We start from the raw sequence: 26,840 nt of genomic DNA on the forward strand, positions 1-26,840 counted from the left end.
ATTAGTGAATAGGCTAGTTTTTTTGAGTGAAAGGGAATAGGACAGTTCCTGTGTGTGTGTGTGTGTGTGTGTGTGTGTGTGTCGGGAACAGAATATTAGTGAATAGGCTAGTTTTTTTGAGTGAAAGGGAATAGGACAGTTCCAGTAGGAAAGCTAGACTGGAGCCAGATTACAGAAGGTCTTGAATGTGAGGCTAAACTCTTTGGATTTTATTTGGCAAATAGGGAGCCATTGAAGATTTGATTTGTGTTTGGCTTTGTTTCGAATGAAGGAATGTGGGTGCGTGGAGGTGATTTTGGAATATTGTTTTGGCCACACTGGCCACAGGAGATCCTGGATGTAGGCAGGCTTAGGAGACTGTAGTGATGGTCTAGAAGGACAGTTGTTAGTTCGGGAGGGGCAGTCAGAAAGAAGGGATGAGGTAAGGGAATTTGCAAAGGAGGGCTTGGCAGGGCTTGATGGTCTCATTGTATAATTTTAAATTAATTACTTAGCAAGGCAAAGAAATAGCAGTTGCTCCAAGCAGCACAAACAGATATTCTTTGAGGGTGTCTCAGAGTTTGTCACACGGATCCAATTCAGGCAGCCTGTGAGCCACGCCGAGACACGCAGGCGTTCGCTCCTGCAGTTGTACAGAATTGCTACAGGATGCAGGCTTGAGGGCCACAGACTTATAACTTGTGGTGCAAGTTTGAACTGCCTTTGCAAGAAGGAGAGCTCTTGCATGCTATTGTCTCCTCCAGGTCCTGGAATGAGAGAAAATAGAAAAATAGAATTAAAAAATTCTTTCACACCTTTTTAGACATATCCAGGAAATAGGTTTAATAACAAAACTCAGGCAAAATGAGAGTGATCATTGAGTAGGTTTTGTGTATTTTAATGGCTTCCTGAAATCAAATTGGTATAAAAACAGAAGTGTTTGATTTTATATCAGGGATGGTCTATGAAACTAAATGAATTTGTCTGTGGTGCTTTTGTTTGAGAACCAGAAGATGTGTGTACCATTTACACTTGTGCTTTTAAGATTTCTGTCATTCACTTAACAGCTATCTATTTCATTTTCCCAAATAACTTCTGAAACCTCTAAAATTCAACCTTAGACTTCTGGGAATTATGGGCTGTTAGAAGCTCAAGAAAGTGGAAGCAAGTGGTCAAGTGGTCAGCAAAGCTCCCAAGCAGGATTTTATAGACACAGGACCAGAATTAAAGCATACGTTCTTAGGTCTCCTCTTAGGTAGTTAGTATTCTCATTGCTCCTTACTTTGAAGCAAAAAGTAAACATAAAGAAATTGCTCAGATATCAAGCTAGTCTGTGTAGCCCTGAAAAAGGAGAATGTCACTTCCTGTTACTTCTCCAGCCCTCCCTCCCTCAGCACTCATACTTCATTCCTTTTATCTTGTCAGTTTTCCCCCTCTCCCCTTTTAACATTTTTAAACTTTCTTCCTTAATTAACTAGTCATCTTTGTAAGGTTATATGATACTACGTACACACGCACACACACACACACACGTATATATATATACGTACACAAAAAGACACTTGTATAGGCAGAAGGACTGTAGGCATTGAGAGGAGGTGAGGGGTCTCTGTGATGGGACAGAAGTTAGCTTAGATGTTCACCGATTGATGCAGTCAGTAGACGTGCCAGGAGGGAAGTGGCTTCACACCAGGAAAAAAGCGAGAAGGAAGGTGAGGATTTTGAGAGTTTACCCAGCATCCGTGGCTATCCCACTCTGCCTGTTTTCCTGATAGCCCATCCAGTTTGGCCTAAATTTTTTATGAAGTGCTGGGGGCTTCCCTTGTGGTCTTGTGGTTAAGACTGCATTCCCACTCCAGGGGAGAGTGGGTTCTACCCCTGATAGGGGAACCAAGATCCCACATGTTGTGCAGTGCTGTCCCTCCCCATAAAAATTTACAGAAAAAAAAAAAAATCAATGAGGTGCTGTTATTAACAGTTACATTAAAGGAAACCGGAATGGCTTTTCATAGACATTCACTTTGTGCTTCCATCTTCCGCCGTAACCGCCTGTAGTATGGTGTTTAAGACATGTGGTAGATGGAGCTTCCTCTTTACGACGTGCGAAAATCTGAAAGATGGCCAGTAGGTGCCTGTCTCTTTTTTCCCCAACCCTTTCCAGATGCAGCTTAACTACTCTCGCCCTTTCAAGGACATTGTGCAGGAGGCTTGCTGATAACACCGACTGTGCTTGCTGTGAGAGGCCGAGGATAGCCGACTGCTCAGGTCTTCGGTGGTGATAGGAGAAATGTTGGAGGCAGCGTCTCTGTAAGCCCCTTGTTGTACATCACACATCTGTGCCAAGTTGCGGCCTGTGAGCTGCATGACGTTGCCTGGCTACCAGTTGGCAGGATTAGTGGGAAATGTGGGGAATTGTAGGCCGGATAGATGTATTGGGAGTGGAGGCAGAGCAGTCCTGCCAGAAATAAAAGTGCATGAAGAATAGTCTGAATTCTCTAGACACAAGGGTTTGGTCACTTACTGTACAGTCTAAATGTACCACTATCTCCATATTACATAGCTTGGTAACTTTTTGTATAGTTTATAATAAACCCTTTTGGCAGCAATCATCTCCAAAAAGCAAACAAATTTTAAACATGTGTTTTTAGAGAATAATTAAGAACTTAGTTTTTATTTGTCAAGAGAGGAAATGAATGTGTAACTTGCACAAAACACAGTTGATGTAATTACATTCCACCTCAGGGGCCGTAATCATTTCACTAATCACATGAAAACCGAAAACTCATGTCTTCTGAAGAAACGTTAGCGTTTATGTCAAAAGTTAGCTTTTTCAGGAATTCCAGGACTCCACAATTCCACCGCCGGGGCTCAGTCCTTGGTCAGGGAACTAAGATCTGGCAAGTTCCGTGGTGCAGGCAGTGGCGGGGGAAAAAAGGTAGTTTTTGTTGTTGTTGTTTTAATAGGAAGCATGTCCAAAAATGACAGTTTAATACACAGCTGTAGGAGGTGCATTTTCATGTTATTCTATGAGACTGGACTTTTTATCTAGTGCAAATGAAAATGAGCAACATTAGTTTAGAAAATTAGTCGATACCAAATATTCTCGTGCATGTATGAAAAGTGAGATCATAGCTGTTAATGTGCTAGTTCTTTTAGCAGAGGTAGTTTGTTAACAGTTGACTTTGCCAGTTTTATATCAGTGACATCAGATGCTTCAAATAGAAAACTCATTAATTTGGTTCTCACTAGTTTTCATTTTTTTCACCTGATTAGTGGATTCAACATAAAATTTTTGGTAATGTGCTGTATCAAAGGTGAAACATCTGACATTATTCTGAATGCTATTATAAATGTAGTTAAAACGTTAAACATCAAAGATAAAAGTACTTATAGGGTAGTAAGAAGGATACAAATTTTGGTGGATCGTGGCAGGATGGTAAAAGTAATGCTCTTTCTGAATTAAGAAAACCAGTGGAGCAGAAATATACTGGGAGTAGGTTGTAGTGGTGGGCATAATATGGTCAAACAAGCTTCTATCAATGGAAACAAAAACTAGCTGTTGTCATTTACACACACACACACACACACACACACACACTATTTGAACATGATCCATGATGTCTGCACAGGGAGGTGTCTGTCACCTTCTCAACTTTAGTCAGACACTTAAAAAATTGTGACCAGTTTTTAGTTACTACACTTTTTAAATTTATGTAGCTAGCTGTGCTGGGTCTTAATTGTGGCACATGGGATCTTAGATCTTCCTTGCAACATGTAGGATCTTTAGTTGTAGCATGCAGATTCTTACCTGCAGCATATGGGATCTCATTCCCTCATCAGGGATTGTACCCAGGCCCCCTGCATGGGGAGTGCAGAGTCCAAGCCATTGGCCCAACAGGGAAGAATCCTTTTGTTATTTTTAAATGTTCAGATAATCAGCATTTTAAATTTTTTACTTTAATACATTTTTCAATAAATAATTTAAGCTTTGAGAATGTATCCTCTGATACAATAAAACCAATTTGACGATCAATAATTTGTTGGTCAGTAAATAAGGTCTTTTTGAGGTCGTATAATTTTAGTGATGTTTTAGTGCCTTGTTTCACTTTCAAACATGTTGTGGTTTGAATGTGGTTCCCTAACTAGTGTTATTGAGATCCTGCTGTGAACCAGACGTGGATGTGGGAATGAATTAGACTGTGTCAGTCTATCAGCAGAGAGCAGAGTTTCCTCTGGGAAATGATATGGACAGAAGTAGTTTATGGAGGACCTTAAGGATCCTTCTGCAGAATTAGCTAACCATATAGATGTCGAGGTCTGTTGTGGTTTTGAATAAAAGAGTGATACGACAAAAGTGATACTCTCAGAAGTTTAAGTAAAGGATGAATGTAGTGGATAAGCCATCAGTGGCTCCAGCAGTAAGGATGGAAAGATAGGGTTTCCCAGGAGTACAGTGGTAAGGAATCCACCTGCCAGTGCAGGAGACTCAAGAGACATGGATTAATCCCTGGGCCAGGAAGATCCCCTGGAGTAGAAAATGGCAACTCACTCCAGTATTCTTGCCTGGAAATTTCCACGGACAGAGGAGCCTACAGTCCATGGGGTCGCAAAGAGCCGGACCTGACTGAGCACACACACACTTACGCATGGAAGGACAGAACAGTTTGAAGCTGTTTATAAAGGAAAACTTTCTGGGATTTATTCCTTGGGTTGGCAGGACTGAAGGAGAGTTTGGAATCAGAGAACATGCCAGTTTTCTCAATTGTTTGATTAAGAAGGAAATGTTCCTATCTTATATCCAGAGGATATAAGAAAAAGGGAAAATATCTTTGATAGGGGGTAATGATTTGATTTTGAGTGTCGAACGTGAAGAGATGTTGCTGTGTCTTGAGTAGAGATGGCCCACAGTCCACTGGGCATAAAAGCCTGAAGCCCAGGAGTGAGGCCGAGCTGGGCTTACAGTTGGGTTTTCTGTGGCAGTGAGGCAGATCCATGCAAGTGAATGAATTCTTTATAGAAACTGTGTTGGAAGAGAACCTCAGGCAAAATCTTGAACTTTGGACATCTCCAGGGGTTGGAGGAAGGGAGAGGAAATAGCATCAGTGAAATATGATTCAAACAAAGTACACCAGAGTCTTGATCAGAGGGAGAGAAGGAACCCCAAAGAAGGAATTCATGGAAACTAAAGGAAAAACAAATGTCAGTGAGAAGTGTCACCTGGAGTGATAAAGTCTGAAGAGGGCTAAGAAGAGTTCATTGGATTTGGAGCTAACTATTGATCTTCAATACCAGCTTCAGAGGTTAAAGAGTGAGGATGAGGAAATTGACATAACATCTATAGACTGTTCTTTTAGGAGCATGTCAAGGAAGTGAGAGTCAAAATGTAGAGTATTGTACTAAGGGGCAGCTGAATCAAGTAAAACTTTTCAGGATACTGAAGACTTTTATGGGGTTGAAGGGCTTCCCTGCTGGCTCAGACAGTAAAGAATCTCCCTGCAATGCAGCAGACCTGGGTTCAGTCCCTGGGTCAGGAAGATCCCCTGGAGAAGGGAATGGCTTCCCACTCCTGTGTTCTTGCCTGGAGAATTTCATGGGCAGAGGAGCCTGGTGGGCTACAGTCGTTGGGTCACAAAGAGTTGGACACGGCTGAGCAACTAACACTTTTCACTTACAGGGTTGAATCCAGTGAATGAAGGAGAGATTGAATGTTATCAAGAAAGAGGGGATGACAACTAGGGAATGTCATTTAGAGAAGAGTGGAATGAGAAGAGATGAAGGTGTTAACTCTGGAGACAGTGTTTCAAGTGAGATGAGAAGAAGATGAGAGCATTAACATTATAATAGCAACTTCTGTTTATTAAGCATCTTCTATAGTGTAAGCTAGAATGTAAGTGGAAATGAACTCTTTCTAAATCATTGTAAGATATGAACTAGGAGAAACATTTGGGATTTAGATAGGAGGCAAACATTAGGAAAATTTGTTTTAGGAAAGGAGACTAGCAGATGCAAAAACCAAACATGTAGCAAAGGTTTCTTGGTAACTGTAGGTTTTGACTATTTGTGTTTAGATTCAGTTAAAATAGTAATACTAGTAGCTAACGTTGAGTATTTACTGGGTGCCAGGTACTGTTCTAAGCATTTTGCATATATTAGTCCTCAGCCCAGTCCCTGAGGTACTTAACTGTTTTTACTCTCATTTAACAAGTTAGGAAATAGAGGCCTTATTAGTTTACACCAAATCCCACAGTTTATGTGAGGAGTGGAGCTGGGATTTGAACCTGGGCTTTCTGGTGTTACAGCACTTACTCTTAACTTTGCTGTTTTGCCTCTAAAGGATGTTGTCTTATGTTAGGAAGGAATGGTGAATTTGGCTGAGGTCAAGTTAGAAGTTATGGAAAGCTTTGCATACAAGACTGTGCAGTTTGAATGTTTTTCTTCCTTTAATTCATAACCGTCGGGGCTTTGATCAGGAGCATAGTGAAGTTGTAGCTTCGGTGTATGGGACAGTCCAGCACGTGAGAGCTAGTGAGTCTCTGTGAGACCAGGGAGTGTTCAAGGGACCACGGCAGCCCTTCCCAGCCCGTGCTGTGTGTAAGACCAGACTTTCATGATGCACTGATAGAATTGTTAATTATCCTGAGAGCTTGTGTTCTTCCATGATTTGGGGGGGTTAACTTTCTCTTTCATGTCAGTTTTGAAAGAAGAAAATGTATTTGCAGTGGAGTTACAGAGTTTCCATCGTGTACTTGTGTTATTGTGGTGGGGAGGTCCAAGGAGACTGGAGCTTACATTCCAGTGGAGAAGACAGAATGAACATATGCAAATAATATGTAGAGAAAAGAAAGAGATTATTTCCTTTTTGTTCTTCCTTTCTCATATTGGTAAGCAATAAAACATGAAACTCTTAAGGTCTAACTTGCCTAACTGCCAAGAAATACGAGCGCTGTGATAACATCTGGGCTGTAGCTGGAACTGAGGGGTAGAGGGAAGGGCTCCGTCGCCATAGACCTGACTCCGGATCCTAGTAATCTCTAGGTGAGTCACTTCATCTTTCTGAGCTTCAGTTTTCTTGTTTGTAAAGTGGAGATGTAATCCCTCCGTCAGTTTGATCTAATTGGAAAATTAGAGCCAATATATATAAAGTGTCTAGCATATTTCCTGGTCCATACTAAGTTCTCAGTGACGTTTTGTGTCCTGACCATTGCAGCGTGGTAGTAGTGTGGTAGAAAATCACTGAAACCCCATTTTCTGTAGCCTAAAAATAGAGAACTGTGTCTCACAGGAGAGTCTCATGCAGGTGATATGTAAACACCCATGTTACTTCACACTGTGAACTGGAAAGAGTAGGGGAATAGAAGAATCAGTGGTAACCCAGTCGAGGATGGGAATAAGAGGGAGACACTAAACAATTAATACCCTTGCTAGTGAAAGGGAAAAGTGCTGCTTTGTATTTTAAAAGAAGACACTGACATAGAGGAAACTTTTGAGAAAGAGAGAAACTGACAAAGCTGGCAGGTTAAGATTTGTGTTTCCTTAGGGAGGAGAACTTAGTATTTAATAGTAAATGAGAAATTTGGTTATGAAAGAATTGGTTGGTGGTGCACATTTTTTAAAAATATGAGCACCAAGCATTATTTTAGGAAAAACTACTACCAGACAACATTGATAACTCTCTTGAGTTTGGCTTGGGTCATTTCCTGTTTAATGAAGTCACATTCAACCACTTATCTGCATTTGGGGTCATGGGAATGAGTCAGCGATGCAGAAAAGAGAGAATGGAGAGTGTTGTTTGGCATCAGGATTCAGTTATAACATGTTGCACTTTATTATACAGAGTGTCAGAAAAATCCAGTCAACGAGTAAGGAAAATTAGTAAAATAGGTGAAGCTACTGATTATTCATTTGTTCTGTAGAAACCTTGAGGAGGAAGGAGATTTGAGTAGTAGGCTCGTAAGTTAAGAAAGAAATTTGTAATATCACATAAGCAAATGGCATCTGTTGCATATGTGCTTTAGATAACCTTGTAAAAATTAACTTCATAATTCTAAGAGTAATCCATGCCTGTTGTCCAGTGGTGCTTGGTCTCTGTTCGTTCTCAGGGGAACAAACTGTTCAATTCTATTTTAGTTATTGACGTTTACTAAGTGTTGCTGGGCTTTCCAGGTGGCACTGGTGATAAAGAACTCGTCTGCCAGTGCAGGAGACATTAAAGAAGCAGGGGTTTGATCCCTGGGTGGGGACGATCCCCTGTAGGAGGGCATGGCAACCCACTCCAGTATTCTTGCCTTGGAGAATCTGATGGACAGAGGAACCTGGCGAGCGTGTAAAGAGTCAGACTCGACTGAAACAACTTAGCATACAGTCACTCTCTTCACCACAAGTATTGCACACCAGGAACCGTTGTGTGACTTCAGGCAAATCACTTCCTTTCCAGACCTCATTTTCTTGTGGCCTCTTTTCAATTGATTTCTAAGCCTCAATTCATTTCTTAGTTCATCCAACCTGCTGCTTCTATTTGCATCATCAGTGTATTTGTTTTGCCACTAGATGGCAGTAACGTACCTTTGAACCCGGTGGCCTGTGTGTTTTCAGAATCTGGGATCTGAAGGAGCCTCGGAATTTTTGCTTAATCCCCCCACCCACCCATTTAACAACTAGGGAAGTGAGACTCAGAGGTTAAGTGACATGGCCAAGGTCATTCAGTTCCTTAGAACCCCTTGAACCCCAGTCAGTCTATCTTTCCTTCTATTCCTGTTTCTCTAGGGGGCTTTTGAGGGAAGTTCAAAGAGAGATCATGTTTTCAACCATTCCTGCTTTTGGTTAATTATTTTAAAATAATTTAAAACTGTTCTTCATGTATGTATGTCATATTAAAAATAGTCTGATTTTGTGTCTCTGTATTGGCTTCTTCCGAGTAGAAAACTGGACTGTCAACTTGTAAAAGGTCACTGCCTGCCTAGAGCTTGCCTGCCTTGACAGTCCACCCTGGAAATAAGCTTCACAGCAATCTCTACCGGAGCCTCCGTGATGGTTATTATCTTTCTCCATTCTTGCCCAGTCCCTTGGTGAGAGGTTTGCCTTTCAGTTCTTTCCCTCCAACTAAATATCTGTTCTTCAGCTTCGTCTTTATTCTTTTGCCTATCAGGAGAACTTTCTGAGGGAGAGGTAGATAATGCCCCAGTTCTTAAAAACTTGATCTCCTGGGTCTTCCCAGCATGTGTTAAGTGGACTGTTTCCCTCCCCCCACCCCCTCTGCTGCTGAAAAGAACGGCATTGCCGTAAACCATGGCCGTGTGTGGGCAGAGTGGTGTAGAGGGAGGCAGCATGGTCGTGTGGAGATGACACGGCCTCTGGAATCACACTGACTGCCCTCAGGTCTCTCCTTCATCGCTGACTGACTCTGGTCTGTGTTCATCTCTCCAGTGAGGGTGATACCTACTGCCTTGCGAGGCCATTTGTGAGGAATAGACAAGGTGATGTGTGGAAAGCTCATGGTATCAGTGCTTGGCTACATAGTAGGTGTTCATTGTTGTTCAGTCGCCTAGTCACATCCAACTCTGCGCCCGCATAGACTGCAGCATGCCAGGCCTCCCTGTCGCTTACCACCTCCTGGAGTTTGCTCAAACTCAAGTCCATTGAGTGAGTGATGCCATCCAACCATCTCGTCCTCTGACGCCTTCTTCTCCTTCTGCCCTCGATATTTCCCACCATCAAGAACTTTTCCAATGAGTCTGTTCGCATCGGATGACCAAAATACTGGAGCTTCAACATTAGTCCTTCCAGTGAATATTCAGGGTTGATCTCTCTTAAGATTGACTCCTTCTGTCCAGGGGACTTTCAGGAGTCTTCTCCAGCACCACAGTTCCAAGGCATCAATTCTTTGGCGTTCTGCCTTCTTTATGGTCCATCTCTCACAACTGTACATGACTACTGGGAAGGCCATAGCCTTGACTATACAGACCTTTGTCAGCAGAGTAATGTCTCTGCTTTTCAACACACTGTCTAGGTTTGTCATTGCTTTCCTGCCAAGAAGCAATCTCTTATGATTTCATGGCTGCAGTCACAGTCCGTAGTGATTTTGGAGCCCAAGAAGAGGAAATCTGTCACTACTTCCATCTTTCCCCCTTCTATTTGCCATGCAGTAACAGGGCTGGATGCCATGATCTTAGTTTTTTTAATATTTAGTCTTAAGCTGGCTCTAGGTGCTCATTAAATGCTAATTATTCTGGTTGCTATTGTGTGGAGAGGAACAGGAGTGACTGTGGTGTGAGAGGCGCCCGAGCGTGGCTCTTAGCCAGAGGAGCCAGTTTTTTTTAGTGGAGACAAAAGGAAAGGATGCAGATATGTTAGGGTCTGTGTCGCTGCTGTAGAGAAATAGTGTAGAGTTGGGCTGCTCGGTGTGGTAGCCGCCAGCCTCATGTGGCAGTTGAGCACTTGAAGTGTGACTGGTCCAAACTGAAATCTGCTGTCCGTGTAGGACACACACCAGGTTTCAAAGACTTCATGTGAATAAAATGAATATAAAATATCTCAGTGATCTTGTATATTAATAGCATGTTTAAATGATAATATTTTAGATATGTAGAGCTAAGTAAAATGTTGTTAAAATTAATTTTACTCATTTCTTTTTACTTTTAAAATGTGACTGCTAGAAAATATAATGAGGCTAGCATTATATTTCTATCTGATAGCATTAGACTAGGAGATGGAGACCTTTTGTACTCAACCATATACAATGTTAACTTGGGGATTTATGTGAGTTTTTTTCTTTTTTAAGCTTCTTTTGATTTTTTTCTTTCATGATATTCTCTTCTTAAGAGCATGAGCATCCTAAATCAAGATGTCAATCAGGGTAATATAGGTTAAGTAATAGTTAAAAATAAAAAAAGTAAAAGAGGCACCAGATATACTCTTTATTCCCCCAAAATCCAACAACCCCGATTGAGATGCAAGGTATAAATGGATTTTTGATGGTTTAGTGGGTCATCTAGAAGCAATTAGAAGATCCTAGACGTTTTTTTAAGCCATTTCATGATTCAAAGAATAGGGTGTATACAGAAGTCATCTCCCATCTTAATTATTTGTCATTAGTAGATGAAAACCTACTAGCAATTAATGATCCTAGAATTTTTTTAGATGTAAATTATTGAAGCAGTTACACAAATGATTAAGAGTAAAAAGAAAAGAGAGTCATAATACTATATATTAAATTGTCATCTGCTTGATTTTCATTAAACTTATTTTGGTATTAAGACATTTTTCATAAAGCATTGACTTGTTTTAAAAACTTACATAGTAATCTCATCACCAGCTTCTGTTGGAGCTGTAAGATAGTTGCTGATTTCAGACATTTATATAACCTTTGTCTTCTGAGGTAGATTGAAAAATAAATTTTTGATTTTTATTTTCATATTGAATTTATACTCACTGTTTTTTATGACACATATGAAATAGTTCTGTTGTCAGTTTGTTCTTTGCTGATGCAGGAAGCAAGCAGGGCATATGCATTTTGAGAACTTTGTGGGCACTTCTCATTTTTCTTGATTTGATTGCAGGATGAGGTATTCCTCATTCCAAGTAAACTTTCTGCCACGATTCTTTGAGGGTATAACATGCTGTCACTTGTAAGAGGCACATGTATTTTAAGTGCCACCTTGTATAGAAAATTAAATGCTGGCTTCCTAGGTTGCGCAGTGGTAAGAAATCTACCTGCCAATGTAGGAGATGCAAGAGAAGGGGGGTTGATCCCTGGGTAGGGAAGATTCCCTACAGGAGGAAATGGCAACCCACTCCAGTATTCTTGCCTGGAAAATTCCATGAACAGAGGAGCCTGGCAGGCTACATTCCCTGGGGCCACAAAGAGGCGGACACGACTGAGCGAGTGAGAACACACACAGTAAAAGTCTGATCAGCTGTTGGTTATTAGCATTCAGAGATGTTAAATGGAAAAAAAAGGCACCTTATAAATGATGGATTGTAATACACAGATTTTGAAACTTTCGACTAGATTAGAAGTAATCTTGTTTTATACAGTAGCATCAGACTTTAGGCCCTCTCAGAGTGAGTCACTTTCAGTGAGTGTGGTTTAGTGCATTGGAACTCTTTTCATTTAATTCTTTAAATAACCAGACAAAAACAAAGTGTAATGAGCTACTTTTTAAGTTGCTGGAGTCCCTTGATTGAGAAAAGGGAACTTCTAACTTAATTTCAACCTCTGCATCCCCCACCACTCCCAGACACACACACACACCCTGTTTTCAGCCATTACCTATGCTTCTAACAAAATTTGTTCTCTTAAAGACTGCAGATAGCAGTTATTTATAGCCTCTTGTGAATTCAAGACAAAGTGTTAAATTGCCCAGGGATGTTTGCTTTCTAAGTCTTATCTCTAATTATTGGCTGAAAATCTTTATCTGCTTAAAGAACTTTCAGTCCTCAACTAGCTATATGGAAGGAGGTTTGTATGAATGGGGGGAGGGTAGGGGCAGCCTCCTGTCCGCCTCTGTGGAAGGCCGTGGACGGATAACAGAGCAGCTCATTTCCTTTCCCACCCTGCAGTGTTCAAGTCTGTCTGCTGGCTCACTGCCCTCATACTAGAAGTCAGAGAAAGTAAGAAAGCAGAATTCATTCTACCGTTGGCCTTACTGACTATATCTGAGAGGAAAGCAGAGTTGTAATAGCTGCATTTCTGACTAATTTCATTGAATTTTTATCAGTTTTATCTTCCTTTTGATAGAGGCTATTGAATTTTAAGGAAACCCTATGATGTAAAGAATCTTTTGTAATTCTCAATAGCCACTTCCTACTTACCTGTTTTCTTTTTTTTTAATTAATATATTTTTAAAATTGGAGGTTAATTACTTTACAATATTGTAGTGGTTTTTGCCATACATTGACATGAATCAGCCACGGGTGTACATGTGTTCCCCGTCCTAACCCCCCCCCTCACCTCCGTCCCCATCCCACCCCTCATAGTTACCTGTTTTCTACATCTCTAAATTTACAAATCTTACTGACTTAAGTCAGGCTTTCCACTTTGAATGACTCTTTGGTAATCCAGATTCTGAGCCTACTTTTTCTAAATTTTTTCAGGCATGCCTAGGCAGGTACATGCCAGGGCAGTTTGGCTCTTGGTTAAACAGCAAAAGTGTACTTGTGGTCTAACTTGAAGATGGAACCAAAACTTTTTCCTCTCAAGTTTGTAATACGTTCATCAGTTGTGAATCTGCTGATGCTTTGTATACTTTTTACATAGTTACATTGATGCTCAGTAAAAACGTAAAGTTAATTTACCATATCAGGGCTTATCAACAGAGCTCTCCATTGTGTTCATGGAGTCGGTTAAAACAAATGAGTCTTTCTCAATTAAAGATGTGCAGTGTTGCACATGCTTTCATTTTTGAACTAGTTTTGAAAGTTATATGGAAAAATACCATCTCCATAGCTAAGTGTTCTAGTTTAAGATAAAATGTAAGGCAATATTTATGATATAGCTCTGTACACTACTAGTGTAGTGTGTTTGTTGATAGCATCCTAAGGAATTTTCAGATTAATTCTATAAATGTCTCTATGTATTTGAATGACTTGTCTTTTGGTCTTGCAGCTCGGAGTGTGGTTTTCTCTGGGCTGTGCCTATCTGGCCTTGGAAGACTACGGAGGTTCAGCGAGGGCATTTCAGCGGTGTGTGACTCTGGAACCCGACGTAAGTTTGTTTGGTCTTCTTTCCTTATCACAGCTCTTTGGTACTCTTTAAATTATTTGAACTATACAGTAGTTCAGAACAGCAATTCCTGCAAGTATGTAGTTTCAGTTATGCAAGATGATTAAGTTCTAGAGATCTGTTGTACAACGTTGTGCCCATGGTTAACTGTACTGTGTTGTGCACCTAAAAATTTGTGAAGAGGGTGATCTCAAGTGGGTTGTTTTTTGGGTTTTTTTTTTTTTTTGCTTTTTCTATTAGCTTAAAAAAAATTTGTTATTGGAATATAATTGCTTTACAGTGTGTTGGTTCTGCTGTGTGACATCATGAATCAGCCGTATGTATACATGTATCCCCTTCCGATATTTTCTCCCCCACCCCCACCCACCCGTTCTACCCTTCTAGGTCCTCACAGAGCACTGAGCTGAACTCCCTGACCTTTGCAGCAGTTTTCTCTCTAGCTTATCACAATAAAAAAGGAGAGAGCAAATAAGGCAGAAAGATTCAAACTTTCTATTGTTTTTGTGTCTAAGAAAAAGAACATCATTCCTTTTGTGTTGGAGCAAAGTGTACCATTGGTAGAAGGTCATGCCCCAAGGTATATGATTTATAAATCTAGAAATAAGTTTTTTCTTATAATATCTAAGGTATTCATAGTTTTGTTTAGAAAATAATTTTAATAAAATAGTTTTTTAGTTAAAAAATATACCTTGCTGAAATATACAGCAAAGTGTCACATATGTTTTGCCACTCCCCAATATGGGTTGCCTGTTAATTGCATTATTAGAAAGTTCTTTTTTTGGTAGTTTATGGTCTTTAAATATTTAACAGCTTTACTGAGATGGTAAATAACTCACATACTATATAGTTCATCCATTTAAAGTGTACAATTCAGTGATTTTTTTTTTCTTCTTTAGTGTGTTCAGAATTATGCAACCATCACCACAGTTTTAGAACATTTTTATTATTGTAAAAAGAAACCCCTGTACCAGTTAGCAATCATTCCCCATTTCACCCAGAGACTTTCCACTTGCACCTCCCACCCCCACTCTTAGGCAACCACTAATGGATATTCTGTCTCCATACATTTGCCTGTTCTAAATGTTTCATATGAATGGAATTATACAATGAGTAGTCTTTTTGATGGCTTTCTTCACTTAGATTAATGTTTCCACAGTTCATCCATGTTGTCTCATATATCAGCACTTCATTCCTTTTTATGGTCAAATAATATTCCATTGTATGAGCATATCACATGTTATTTATTCATTCATCAATTATGGGCATTTAGATGGTTTCCACTTTATAGTTACTGTGAATTATGCTGCTGTTAACATTTACTTACAAGTTTTTGTGTAGACATATGTTTCCATTTCTCTTAGGTAGGTGCCTGGTAGTAGAGTTACTGAATCATGTTAGCTCTGTGTTCAAATTTTGAGAAACTACCAGACTGTTTTCTAAAGCACCGTTTTACATCCCCGCCAGCAGGGCATACGGGTTCTAATCTCTCAGCGTCTTCGTTAGCACCCATTACTGTCCTTTTGACTGTAGCTGTCCTGGTAGGCAGTCTCTTGTGGTTTCAGTTTGCATTTCTTTGGCAGCTGATTATCTTGGGCATCTTTTCATGTACTTATTGGCCATTCGTGTATCATTAGAGAAATGTTTACTCACATCCTTTGCCCATTTAGGTTGTTGGTCTTTTTATTGTTGAGTTGGAAGAATTCTTTCTGTATCCTAGATATAAGCCCCATATCAGATATATGATTTGCAAATGTTTTTTTCCCATTTTGTAAGTTGTTTTTCACTTTCTTATAGTGTCTTTGAAGTACAAATGTTTTTAATTTTGATGAGGTCCAACCTGTTGCTTGTGCTTTTGGTGTCACATTTAAGAATTTTTTTGTTGTTGCTTGTGCTTTTGGTGTCGTATTTAAGAATCCATTGCCAGATCTAAGGTCATGAAGATTAACTTATCTTTTTTTCTAAGAGTTTTGTTGGTTTAGTTCTTATGTTTATGTCAAGTGTAGTGTTAAACCTAGTCATTAAGCTTACCGTGCTGTGTGTGGTGGTGGATATTCACCAAACTTATTGTGGTAATCACCTCACAAATATATACATGTACCAAATCATTATGTAGTACTTCTAAAACTGTATATGCTGTATATCAATTACATCTCAAAAAGTAACATTGTTTCAGATAATGTGCTTTCTTTCTTATAGTTCAAGAATTTTTATTTGGTTCTTTTTACAATTTTTGTGTTTCTACTGAGATTCCCTAATGTTTTCTTCAAATATTTGATTATATTTATAACAACTGCTTTGAAGTTTTTACATGTGTATTCCAATATCTCCTTAATTTTTGTGTCTATTTCTATTAACTGATTTTTAATTTGGTTATGGATGAATTTTCCTGCTTGTTTGCCTGTCTACCAATTTTTTTTTTTTATTATCACATCCTACACTTGTGGATGCTATGTTGTTGAGTTTCTAAGTTTTGTTGTCTTCCCTTGAAGAAGGTAGAGGGTTTTTTTGGCATTTGGTTAATTTCACTATGGATCAGCTTAATTTTCAGCCTAGAGTAGGTTTGTTGTTGTCCTTATTCTAGAGTTGCAGTCACCCTTCTCTTGAGGTATAACATTTTGAGGGCTGAATTTAATCCCACGGCTGATCAGTAAGAATTCTCCACGAAGATTGGTTGGGACTTGACTAGCTCCCAGCACTTGTGTGACCCCTGGAATCTCCATTCAGCTCACAGCTCTCTGGTTCCCTATCTGGCTTTTAGAAGTTTTGCCCTGCACAGTATAGCTTAGTATTCAGCCAAGGACTCAAGGAGTTGCTTATTGAGATTATTCAGCCAAGGACTCAAGGAGTTGCTTATTGAGATTTCTGGAGCTTATTCTCTGAACAGATCTCTCTTCCCTGGTAGTTTGTCTTGCAAATTCAACCACTTTTGCAGCTCTGAACTCTGAACCTTTTTCTTCCTTTCAGTAAGGCTTGCTGTGTTTTGTTCGCTTTCTGTCTTCCTGTGCTGCAGCCCTCTGAGCGCCTCTAGCTAGAAGTGCAGGTTGTGTTGAGACACCCCCGCAGCCCTCCTCTCAGGGACCACAGTCCTGTGCTGCCCACTGTCCAACTTCTCAAAAGCAGTTGTCTCCTAAAATTTTGTCCAGTTAGATATCTTTTTATGGTAATAAGACTAGTCTGGTCCTAACTGTATTCTGTCTATAAGCAGAGGTCCATTGCCATTAATTTTTAAATTGTATCTTTGGAACTTCAGAACTACATACTCTGTGTTTTATAAAATGTGCAACAAAAAAGAACAAGCATAATTTATATCATTCTTGTTAGAATCAACATTTATACAGAGGCTTTAATTTATTTTTGTCATTGTATAGAGGAATAGGTAGGGAAATGTGTTTGATGAAATACGTAGCCTTAACATTGGAGAACACATACTCCTTTATTCTCCTGTCTGATAAAGGATGATGGTAAAATAGCAAACCCTTTTATGATAGGAAAAACAATATTCTGCACTGCTTTAGATTTGTAATTAATCTATATGTTATGTAAATACTGCTGTAAATTGCCCAACTATTTTGTAAATCTAAATTTGAAAATAGAATCTTTTCTAAATTCCAAATTAGGGCTATAACAGTTATATCATTCTGTTGATTGTTTTTGTGACTTTTTAAAAATTATAAATGTTGTTTAATTATAAATGTTAATTAAAATTTACTTAATTTTAAACATACTTACTTTTAAACATACCTTATTGAAAATTATCATAAAAGCACATCTTGAGCTAAGAAAATATGTTATATTTTTTTTGGCAGCAATTATACCTAAAGGAGAGAATAGTCTGTAACTGAATTCTCTATCATTTCAGAATGCTGAAGCTTGGAACAATTTATCAACTTCTTATATCCGATTAAAACAAAAGTAAGTACACCAAAAAAAGATGAAGAACTTTGCTTCCAAAATAAATGAATGAGATTTTCTTCAATTGAACAGTGATACATTGTGCTTTTACTCGTTATCTTTTTCCCCTTTCCTACCAGTATCTTTGAGTTACAATGACTTAATTTAGCCATTTGCATTCTAAGTGTAGTTTATTTCTTTAAATCACTTAGTATGTAATAAATTTTTTTTAACTCTTTATTGGAAGTTTTTTGTCCTAAATTTCATTACCTGACAAAAGCAAGCATGCCTTTAGTCAGCTCAACAGATAGATTCTTTTTTTTTTTTTTTAATTTTTTATTGGAGGATAAATGCTTCACAATATTGTGCTGGTTTCTGCCATCCATCGTCATGAATCAGCCACAGGTGTACGTATGTCCCCTCACCTTGAACCTCCCTCACGTCTCCCACCCTGTCCACCCCTCCAGCCTGTTGCAGTGCGTGATTGCTTGCTGTGTACTGGCCATTATTGAGAAATAGAAGTATGAACCAATGACTTCAAGGAGTGTGGGTTTAGAAAATGTTATGCCACATTGTTTAAAAAATTGATTAATAATCTAGGTCATATGTGGTAAATCTCAATGAGAAGCACAAAGAGGGCTATGATAGTAGGTGATATCTGTAGAACACTTACATTCTCCAACACTTGTGCAGTCCTCAGGATCTCAGAGGAGAGAACATGTGTGATGCTGGTTCAGAAACGCTTCTGAGAGATTGCTGGACTCAAGCTATAATCTGAAGAATTGGTAGAGGGGACAGGCTTTGGAAATAAATGGTCATTAATAGCTGTGCTTAGCCTTCTGAATTTGGGTGAGCAAAAGCAGAGTGACAGGCATGAATGCCACACTTCAGGGGACAGGAAGTAAAGTTGTCCAGCCTGAGACTAGTGAGAGCCGTGGTGAGAGATGAGATTGGGAAGGTCAGTTGGGGTCAGATGGCAGCGTGTTCTCATTATCCGACTAACTAGTTGAGACTATCCTGTTGGTAATAGGAAGCCAGAGATTTCAGTGTGGGAGATTTCATGAAGAGGGAAATTTATCTGATGACAGTGTGTGAGACGGACTAGAGAGGAAACTGGGGGCTGGGAGCCAGTTAGGAGACAGCTGTTGTACTAGTCCGGGCAGGAGAGAGCCTGGAGGAAGAAGGGGCAGAGGCCAGTTTGTAAAGGGGGGAAGCAACTGGGCTTACTGACTGGCTACAGAGAGCCAAGGAAAGGGAAGGGCAAGGGTGGCTGTGATCCTAGTTTCAAATAAATGAAAGGGTAGATATATTTCTTTTTTTGTTTGGCCTTATTTTCAAACTTAGTTTTCTTTGTGGATTCATGAGTATTTCTGGAGATATCATTAAATCCACATTACATTGAGATCATGAAATGCTTCTGCTGCTCTCGGATGATAACTACATAAATAAAGTACTGTTTGTTCCCCCACGCTCTTTGGAAAATAATATTATGTTCTTGATTGCAACTGATTGTGTTAAAACTCCCTAGAGACTCTTTTGGTGTAAAGCAAGGGGAAGGAAAATCCCTGTCGTAACCGTGGAATGATCTGTGGGTTTTTCTGGTGATCTTGATCATAGTGTATGTAGCAGGGCTCTTGATGTGCTACATTGTCCTCCAGCCCATTAATCCTCAGAATTCTAATTGCTTTCTCTCTTGGTGGTTCTTGCGCGTTGCTCCTCAGCTTCTCTTTGACACTGTTTTGTCTTCCTGCAGCTCCCTGAATAGGTTTTTGTGTAAAAGCGGGGTTGTAAGGTCAGAGGTAAATCACTCCTTTATTCTTGCCATTTTACTTTGCTTTCTTTGCTGCCGCTGCTCCACACATAGCTCATTTTTCACTCATGAGATTGTTACTGCAGGGGCAAATCATTACTCCTCCTCTCAAAAGAATCCTATCCCTGCCTTAAAGTGACCCTTTAAACTCCCTCATCTCTCCCTCTACTGTTGCTGGGTTCTTTACTAACGTGCTGTTTTCCCTGTTTCTTCTGATTCCCCTAGGCATCATGTCTTTACCAGTCCCGAGGGAAAGTTTTCCATCTTCCTATATAATTTTGTCATAGTGCATTATCACACCATCATGGTTTGATAAATGAATCCAGAATTGAAGCTCCCTAGAAAGAAGTCATACTTTCCAAAAAAACAGAATTTTATTGCAAAAATTTTGTGGGCCAAGCAACTATGATTAGAGGATAGGAGGACACACAGGAAAAAAGATAATCCTGGTGTGGGATGCTGCTGGCTGACATGTTTTCCAACAGGATAACTTCATCCCTACCTGTATGTGGATGGGAGACCTTGGGAATCTCAGTCCACCTCAGGAATCTCTCAGTCCACAGTTGCTATCACATGTGAGGTGTGAAGAGGGAGTGGAGAAAGGGGAAAAACAGAAAAAAATTATATAGAAACAATTTGTGACTGAATATGAAGAAGTGTTAGAGCAAGGATACTTCCATTTTTAACTATAAAGGAGGGTGGGTCGAGGGTAAATGAATCAGTACATTCCATGACAACTTTAGGTAAATTGTTTAATGTAGAGAATACAAAACTAAACTGCAGTGAATTGGTTGTTATGAAAAGACTAAAAGACTAATTGTAAAGAAGTCATTTCAATCAATACCATTGATTAAATGATTTGTGTGTTCCGTGACTAGCTGAGAAAGTTACTGATGGTATGGGCACACTTCTTTTTAAGTTCTTAAGTGGGTGACTCTCAGACCAATGGCCTGCGTCGGCCAGCAGAACCTTCATCATCACCTCTAAAATTTGCCTTGAAGTCAGCAAAAGGGAAGTCTTGATGAAACAGTGTTAGGCTCAGCAGGAGAAGAGATGTGGACCTCGTGGTCTTAAGTTAGCAAAGCAAATTCAAAAAGGCTGTTGGCAAGGGACAGATAGCTTACCCTTGAAAGAGGTTACTATAGTTGTCCAGTAAAACATTTTTTATCTTTAAGGGAGCTATAGTGTTTGTTCAGCCAGTAGAGTAACACATTAAGAACCTTTCTGATGGTTGAGATGTTTAACTTTTAAAATAGGTGACATGAAGTTTTGTTGATTTCCTTGTCAATATCAAGTTTTTAAGTCTTTTTCTGTTTTCTGAAGTAGCTTGGATAAGGCAAGGATTCTGTGATGGCTTGATAAACTTTATCTGTAAAAACCACCTAACCTGGTTTTCATTTATATTGATTTATTTGGCTTTTTACTTGTTAACTCATTTTGCATAATCTGTGATGTTCTCATGATTTTTTAAAATGCTACTAATTTTATTTATACCATTTTTCTAAATTCTAATGGAATTTATCATGATGTAATCTGCATATAAGTTAAATAAGCAGGGTGACAATACACAGCCTTAACGTACTCCTTTCCCGATTTGGAACCAGTCTGTTGTTCCATGTCCGGTTCTAACTGTTGCTTCTTGACCTGCATACAGATTTCTCAGGAGGCAGGTTAGGTGATCTGGTATTCCCATCTCTTGAAGAATTTTCCATAGTTTGTTGTGATCCACACAGTCAAAAGCTTTGGCACAGTCAGTAAGGCAGATGTTTCTCTGGAACGCTCTTGCTTTTTTAGTGATCCAGCGGATATTGGCAACTTGATCTCTGGTTCCTCTCCTTTTCTAAATCCAGCTTGAACATCTGGAAGTTCACAGTTCACATACTGTTGAAGCCTGGCTTGAAGAATTTTGAGCATTACTTTACTAGCGTGTTAGATGAGTGCAATTGTGCAGTAGTTTGAACATTCTTTGGCATTGCCTTTCTTTGGGATTGGAATGAAAACTGACCTTTTCCAGTCCTGTGGACAGTGCTGAGTTTTCCAAATTTGCTGGCATATTGACTGCAGCACAAGCTGGAATCAAGATTGCTGGGAGAAATATCAATAACCTCAGATAGGCAGATGACACCACCCTTATGGCAGAAAGTGAAGAGGAACTAAAAAGCCTCTTGATGGAAGTGAAAGAGGAGAGTGAAAAAGTTGGCTTAAAACTCAACATTCAGAAAACTAAGATCATGGCATCTGGTCCCATCAGTTCATGGCAAATAGATGGGGAAACAGTGGAAACAGTGGCAGACTTTATTTTGGGCTCCAAAATCACTGCAGATGGTGACTGCAGCCATGAAATTAAAAGACACTTACTCCTTGGAAGAAATGTTGTGACCAACCTAGACAGCATATTAAAAAGCAGAGACATTACTTTGCCAACAAAGGTCCGTCAAGTCAAAGCTATGGCTTTTCCAATAGTCGTGTATGGATGTGAGAGTTGGACTATAAAGGAAGCTGAGTGCCTAAGAATTGATGCTTTTGAACTGTGGTGTTGGAGAATACTGTTGAGAGTCCCTTGGACAGCAAGGAGATCCAGCCAGTCCGTCCTAAAGGAAATCAGTCCTGAATATTCATTGGAAGGATTGTTGCTGAAGCTGAAATTGAAACTCCAGTACTTTGGCCACCTAATGTGAAGAACTGACTCATTTGAAAAGACCCTGATGCTGGGGAAGATTGAAGGTGGGAAGAGAAGGGGACGACAGAGGGTGAGGTTGGATGGCATCACCGACTCAATGGACTTAAGTCTGAGTCAACTCCGGGAGTTGGTGATGGACCGGGAGGCCTGGAGTGCTGCAGTCTACGGGGTGGCAAAGAGTCGGACAGGACTGAGCGACTGAACTGAATGGAATTTAGCTAGACATTTGTTTCATTATTTTTTTTTTCAAAGAGCCAACTTTTGGTTTTGTTGATCATTTGTTTCTTTCTTAACATTTCTTTTCTTCTTTCTTAGAATTATTTGGTGTTCTTCTATCAAATTAAGTTGAATGTTTTAACTCGTTTTCCATCTTTCATAATTATAACCAATCCATGTAAAAATTATAAATTTTTCTCTAAATACTGCTTTTTGTCTCTAAATACTATACCTTGCAATAGTGATATATACTACTTTCTTTAAATTCTAAATATTTTGTACTTTCTAATATGAATTTCTGCCCCCTCATTGGTTTCTTTACTTTAGGAGTACATTTTAAGTTTGTAGGCATATATTTTTTTAACTCTGTATTTACTGTTGATTTTTTATTTAGTTGCAAGGAGTATAGTCTACAAACTTTTAGATTTACTTGCTAAAAACACAACTCATAATTATTTTTGTTCTCAATAATTAAGTTACTGACATGCTTCCTCAGTTTCTCTTCTCATCCTTGAATGTTTCTTATATCCCTTTTCTTCTCTTTGAAAGTCCTATAATTTTTGCAAGAGGGGACCCTTTAATAGTTCTTTTAAGTAAGGGCCAGTGGTAAAGTTTCCTATTTTTTGTACATGTTAAAATTTTCGATTTTGCATTTATTCCTGAGTGTTGTTTAGTTAATGATAAAATTTTAGGCTAACAGTTATTTTCACTTAACACTCTATAGGTAGTGTTTTATTTTCTTCTATCATCTTTTGCTGCTTATGAAATATCTACTGTTCTCTGTCATTCTTTTATAGGTTTTAGGATTACCTTTATGTACTGCAGTTTCACATAATATGTCTAGGTGTTGGTTTACCATTATTGAGAATACTCAGTACACAAAATACACTTTTGATCATAGAATTTAGATCTTTGTTTAGTTTTGGAAAACTGTCAGTTACTATCTCTTCAAATACAGTGTCCTACCATATTCATTTGTTTACTCTGAAATGTCTATGGAATGTGTACTTGAATCTTACCTCTCATTCTTCCCTCTGTGTCTTTACTATTCTTTTTATTTTTAAATCTGAATTCGTTTGAATTTCTCACTATTATCTCTGAGTTTATCAATTCTCTCTCTGTGTGAAACTAGTTTTTGTCACATGTTGAGGTTTTTTTGGTTTGTTGTTTTTAATGTCTTTTGCAATTTCATATTTTCTACTTGGTTTTTATTCGTGTATCCCTATTCTTATTTCATTTCTAACTTTTACTTATTCATTTATTTGGCTGTGTTGGGTCTCGGTCACATCATGCAGACTCTCATTGCAGCACATGGGCTCTGTAGTAGTGGCATGCGGGCTCAGTAGTTGCAGCACATGGGCTTATTTGCTCCGAGGCATGTGGGATCTCAGTTCCCCAGCCAGGATCTCACTCGTGTCCCTTGCATTACAAGGTGGAGTCTAAACCACTGGGCCACCAGAGAAGTCCCAATTTCTACCTGTTTCGTTTGCCATTCCCTACTAGGGAAATTTGGGGTGGTTTTGGGTTGTTTGGACCTCTAATGCTGTTTATTAACATGAATGTTTAAGGACTGATAGTTCACATTAGCGTTTTATACGTTTAGGTATAGCTTATTTAGCTATGATTATTCATTATTGGGTTGTTTTTTTTTTTATTTGACCTTCAATAGAGTAAAAGCTTTTAGAACATTACAAGAAGCCCTCAAGTGCAACTATGAACATTGGCAGATCTGGGAAAACTACATTCTCACTAGCACTGATGTTGGAGAATTTTCTGAAGCCATTAAAGCTTATCATCGGCTCTTGGACTTACGAGACAAATACAAAGATACTCAGGTAGGGTATTGATATTTTGTTATTTCAGTTTGTGTTTAGTATTAATACCTGATTATAGAATATAAATTGTTCCTTTGACTCTACACAGGAAAATTTTGTTAAGCTCAAGTAATATATAAAAGAGTACTTTTCTTGTGTAGTTGAATATGCTTAGTTACATATTAATTCTGACATTCCATTGTCAAATATGTTTATGTAATCATAGACTAAATATCACTGTGACTCAGTAATATGTGGTTTACATGTATATAGTCAGCTTGTAGAAATTTATGCTTATGTTAATTTATTACTTTGGTTATCTCTGTGTAATAGCTGGAATAAATCCCATACTCATTTATTCACTCATTAAACAGTCATCTGTATACTTTCAGATTGTTTGAACAATATAGAAATGAAGACTAACATTTTCCTTGTACTGTTTAATAAGATGGTCTTCATCTTAGGATGAAGTCAGAACTGGTTGAACTCTTAACACAGTACAAAAATTACTATATCCTTTCAGAAACTGTGGGAGTCTTGAAGGCCCTGGGTTTTATATCCAATAGCATTAAATATAAAAAACCTTTTGTGGAGTTAATTTGTGAAGAGACTGTATAAAGTTAGAGTGTCCATGAGCTTACAGGTTACAAAGTCAGGGGGCTTGAAAATGTAACATTATATATGCAGTTATCAACATATGCTATTAGTGAATTTGGAATTATGCAAAAGCAGAAATAAGATATAATATATGATAATATCTCACTACTCTCATGACTTACTATATATATATATATGTATACTCTAACTGTTCCAAAATTTACCTTTTCTGGTCCTTGTTTTTTTTAGCTGCAGCCCTTGATGTGTATGCATGCTTTTGCAAATTAAGCTATATAATCAGCTAAATTGTTTTAAAGCTCAGGTTCCGGGCAGTTCATTTAAAGATCTGCAACTTCGTGAAAGTCACTCAGTTGTGTCCGACTCATTGCAACCCCATGGACTCTACAGTCCATGGAATTCTCCAGGCCAGAATACTGGAGTGGGTAGCCTTTCCCTTCTCTAGGGATCTTCCCAACCCAGGGATTGAACCCAGGTCTCCTGCATTGCAGGCGGATTCTTTACCAGCTGAGCCACAATGGAAGCCAGTTCTGTGACTTTTTAAGTAGAACCATATACCTACTTACAGGAGCTATGTTGACCCCTTCAATTACTTGTCTTTTCCTTGTTTTTGTTTTGTTTTGGCCTTTTTAATTATATATTGACCATCCAGTATAGAAAGAAGGGACTTGAGCTTTGCGTGAAGATCACTTAAAACGTGTTTGGAAGCATAGCGGAGTTGTTCCTCCTAGAGGATAGGAGCCTTGCTGGCCTGTGTGCACACTCCCTCCCCCCACCCCCGCCGTCTTGTGCCTGTCTGGCCACTGTTGCGATGGCTTTTCCTCTTCTGCACTCAGCCCCTAGGCTCCGAGCAAGTCTTGGTATGTTGCCAAACCACTGAGGCTGGAACAGAGATTCCAAAGTGCCTGTTTTCTTGTTTACCTCAACTGTAATTTTTTTTAAAAGACCCTTATTTACTGAGGAATCTTCTTGAAGGCTGTTCTAAAGTCTCATGCTTGCTTAGTCGCTTCAGTCGTGTCTGACTCTTTGTGATCCTATGTGCTGTAGCCCGCCAGTCTCCTCTGTCCATGGGATTTCCCAGGCAAGAAAGAATACTGGAGTGGGTTGCCATTTCTTTCTCCATCTGAAATCTCAGTGAAAGAAAGTGAAAAGAAAGTGAAGTCCCTCAATCGTGTCCGACTCTTTGCGACCCCATGGACTGTAGCCCTCCAGTCTCTTCCGTCCATGGAATTCTCCAGGCAGGAATACTGGAGTGGGGTGCCATTTCCTTCTCCAGGGGAATCTTCCCGACCCAGGGGTCGAACCCGGGTCTCCTGCATTGCAGGCAGATGCTTTACCATCTGAGCCACCAGGGAACTCTCAGAGAAAAGGTAAATAAGATGCATTGCTGGTATATTCCATTTTACACTTGAAGTAAATTCTTTTTTTTTTTTTCCTTTCACAAAACTTGTTCAGAATGCATAAAGATACATTTTGAGCAATTTTCAGAAAAGGGAAAAAAAGTAAAAAGACAAAACTTTGTCCCAGCATAAATTGAGATGCTTTCATTTAATCTTTATTTTAAATAGATTTTCCAAATGTGCTATAGTGATCATATTCACAGTTTTTTACTCCTTCCAGCAAATCTAATTATAAGGATTTTCACCCATAGTAAAATTGTACCATAGTAAAATTGTACAAGTAAAATCTTGTACCTGGTTTAGCAGATTATTTAACTTATATAATTTCTAATTTCACTTAAATTAAATTTAGTAGTTTCCTACCTAAAGAAAATTATTAGGATTTAGTTTAAATTCATGGCCAGCTAATACTTTAATTTCTTTTTTTCCTATAATTCTTCTGTTCTTCAAATTCAGGATATGAACCAAACCTCCTTTTGATGAGTTTGAAATTGGTTTTTATAAAAGTTCAGTAGTTTTAGAAACAGTTAGGGTGGCATGCGGATTCGTTAGACTTCCTTCTCACAGCACTGCTGCCACACACAGGAGCGCTGAGAATCTTTCCTGTTAGGGAAAAATACTGCTTGTAACCAAAGCGCTCAGGGAAGCGTAAGGTGCCTAAATGATGCCTGATGTTATGGCTCTTTGCTTAATTTTTATATTTGGATTTGGGGAA

At 39.0% G+C, this 26,840-nt stretch overlaps 1 protein-coding gene across 1 annotated transcript in view; it reads left to right on the forward strand.

The window, feature by feature from the left end:
- The window catches only part of TTC27 (tetratricopeptide repeat domain 27), a 164,454-nt gene that overhangs the window by 116,028 nt on the left and 21,586 nt on the right, over window positions 1–26,840 (forward strand). Inside the window, exons 14-16 of the mRNA XM_043468286.1 lie at window positions 13,583–13,681; window positions 17,559–17,611; window positions 23,966–24,131. Of these exons, the coding sequence (XP_043324221.1) occupies window positions 13,583–13,681; window positions 17,559–17,611; window positions 23,966–24,131 (318 nt within the window). The remainder of the gene's footprint in view (window positions 1–13,582; window positions 13,682–17,558; window positions 17,612–23,965; window positions 24,132–26,840) is intronic.

This window comes from Cervus canadensis, chromosome 5 (genome assembly GCF_019320065.1).
Source record: "Cervus canadensis isolate Bull #8, Minnesota chromosome 5, ASM1932006v1, whole genome shotgun sequence".
Lineage (NCBI taxonomy): Eukaryota > Metazoa > Chordata > Mammalia > Artiodactyla > Cervidae > Cervus > Cervus canadensis.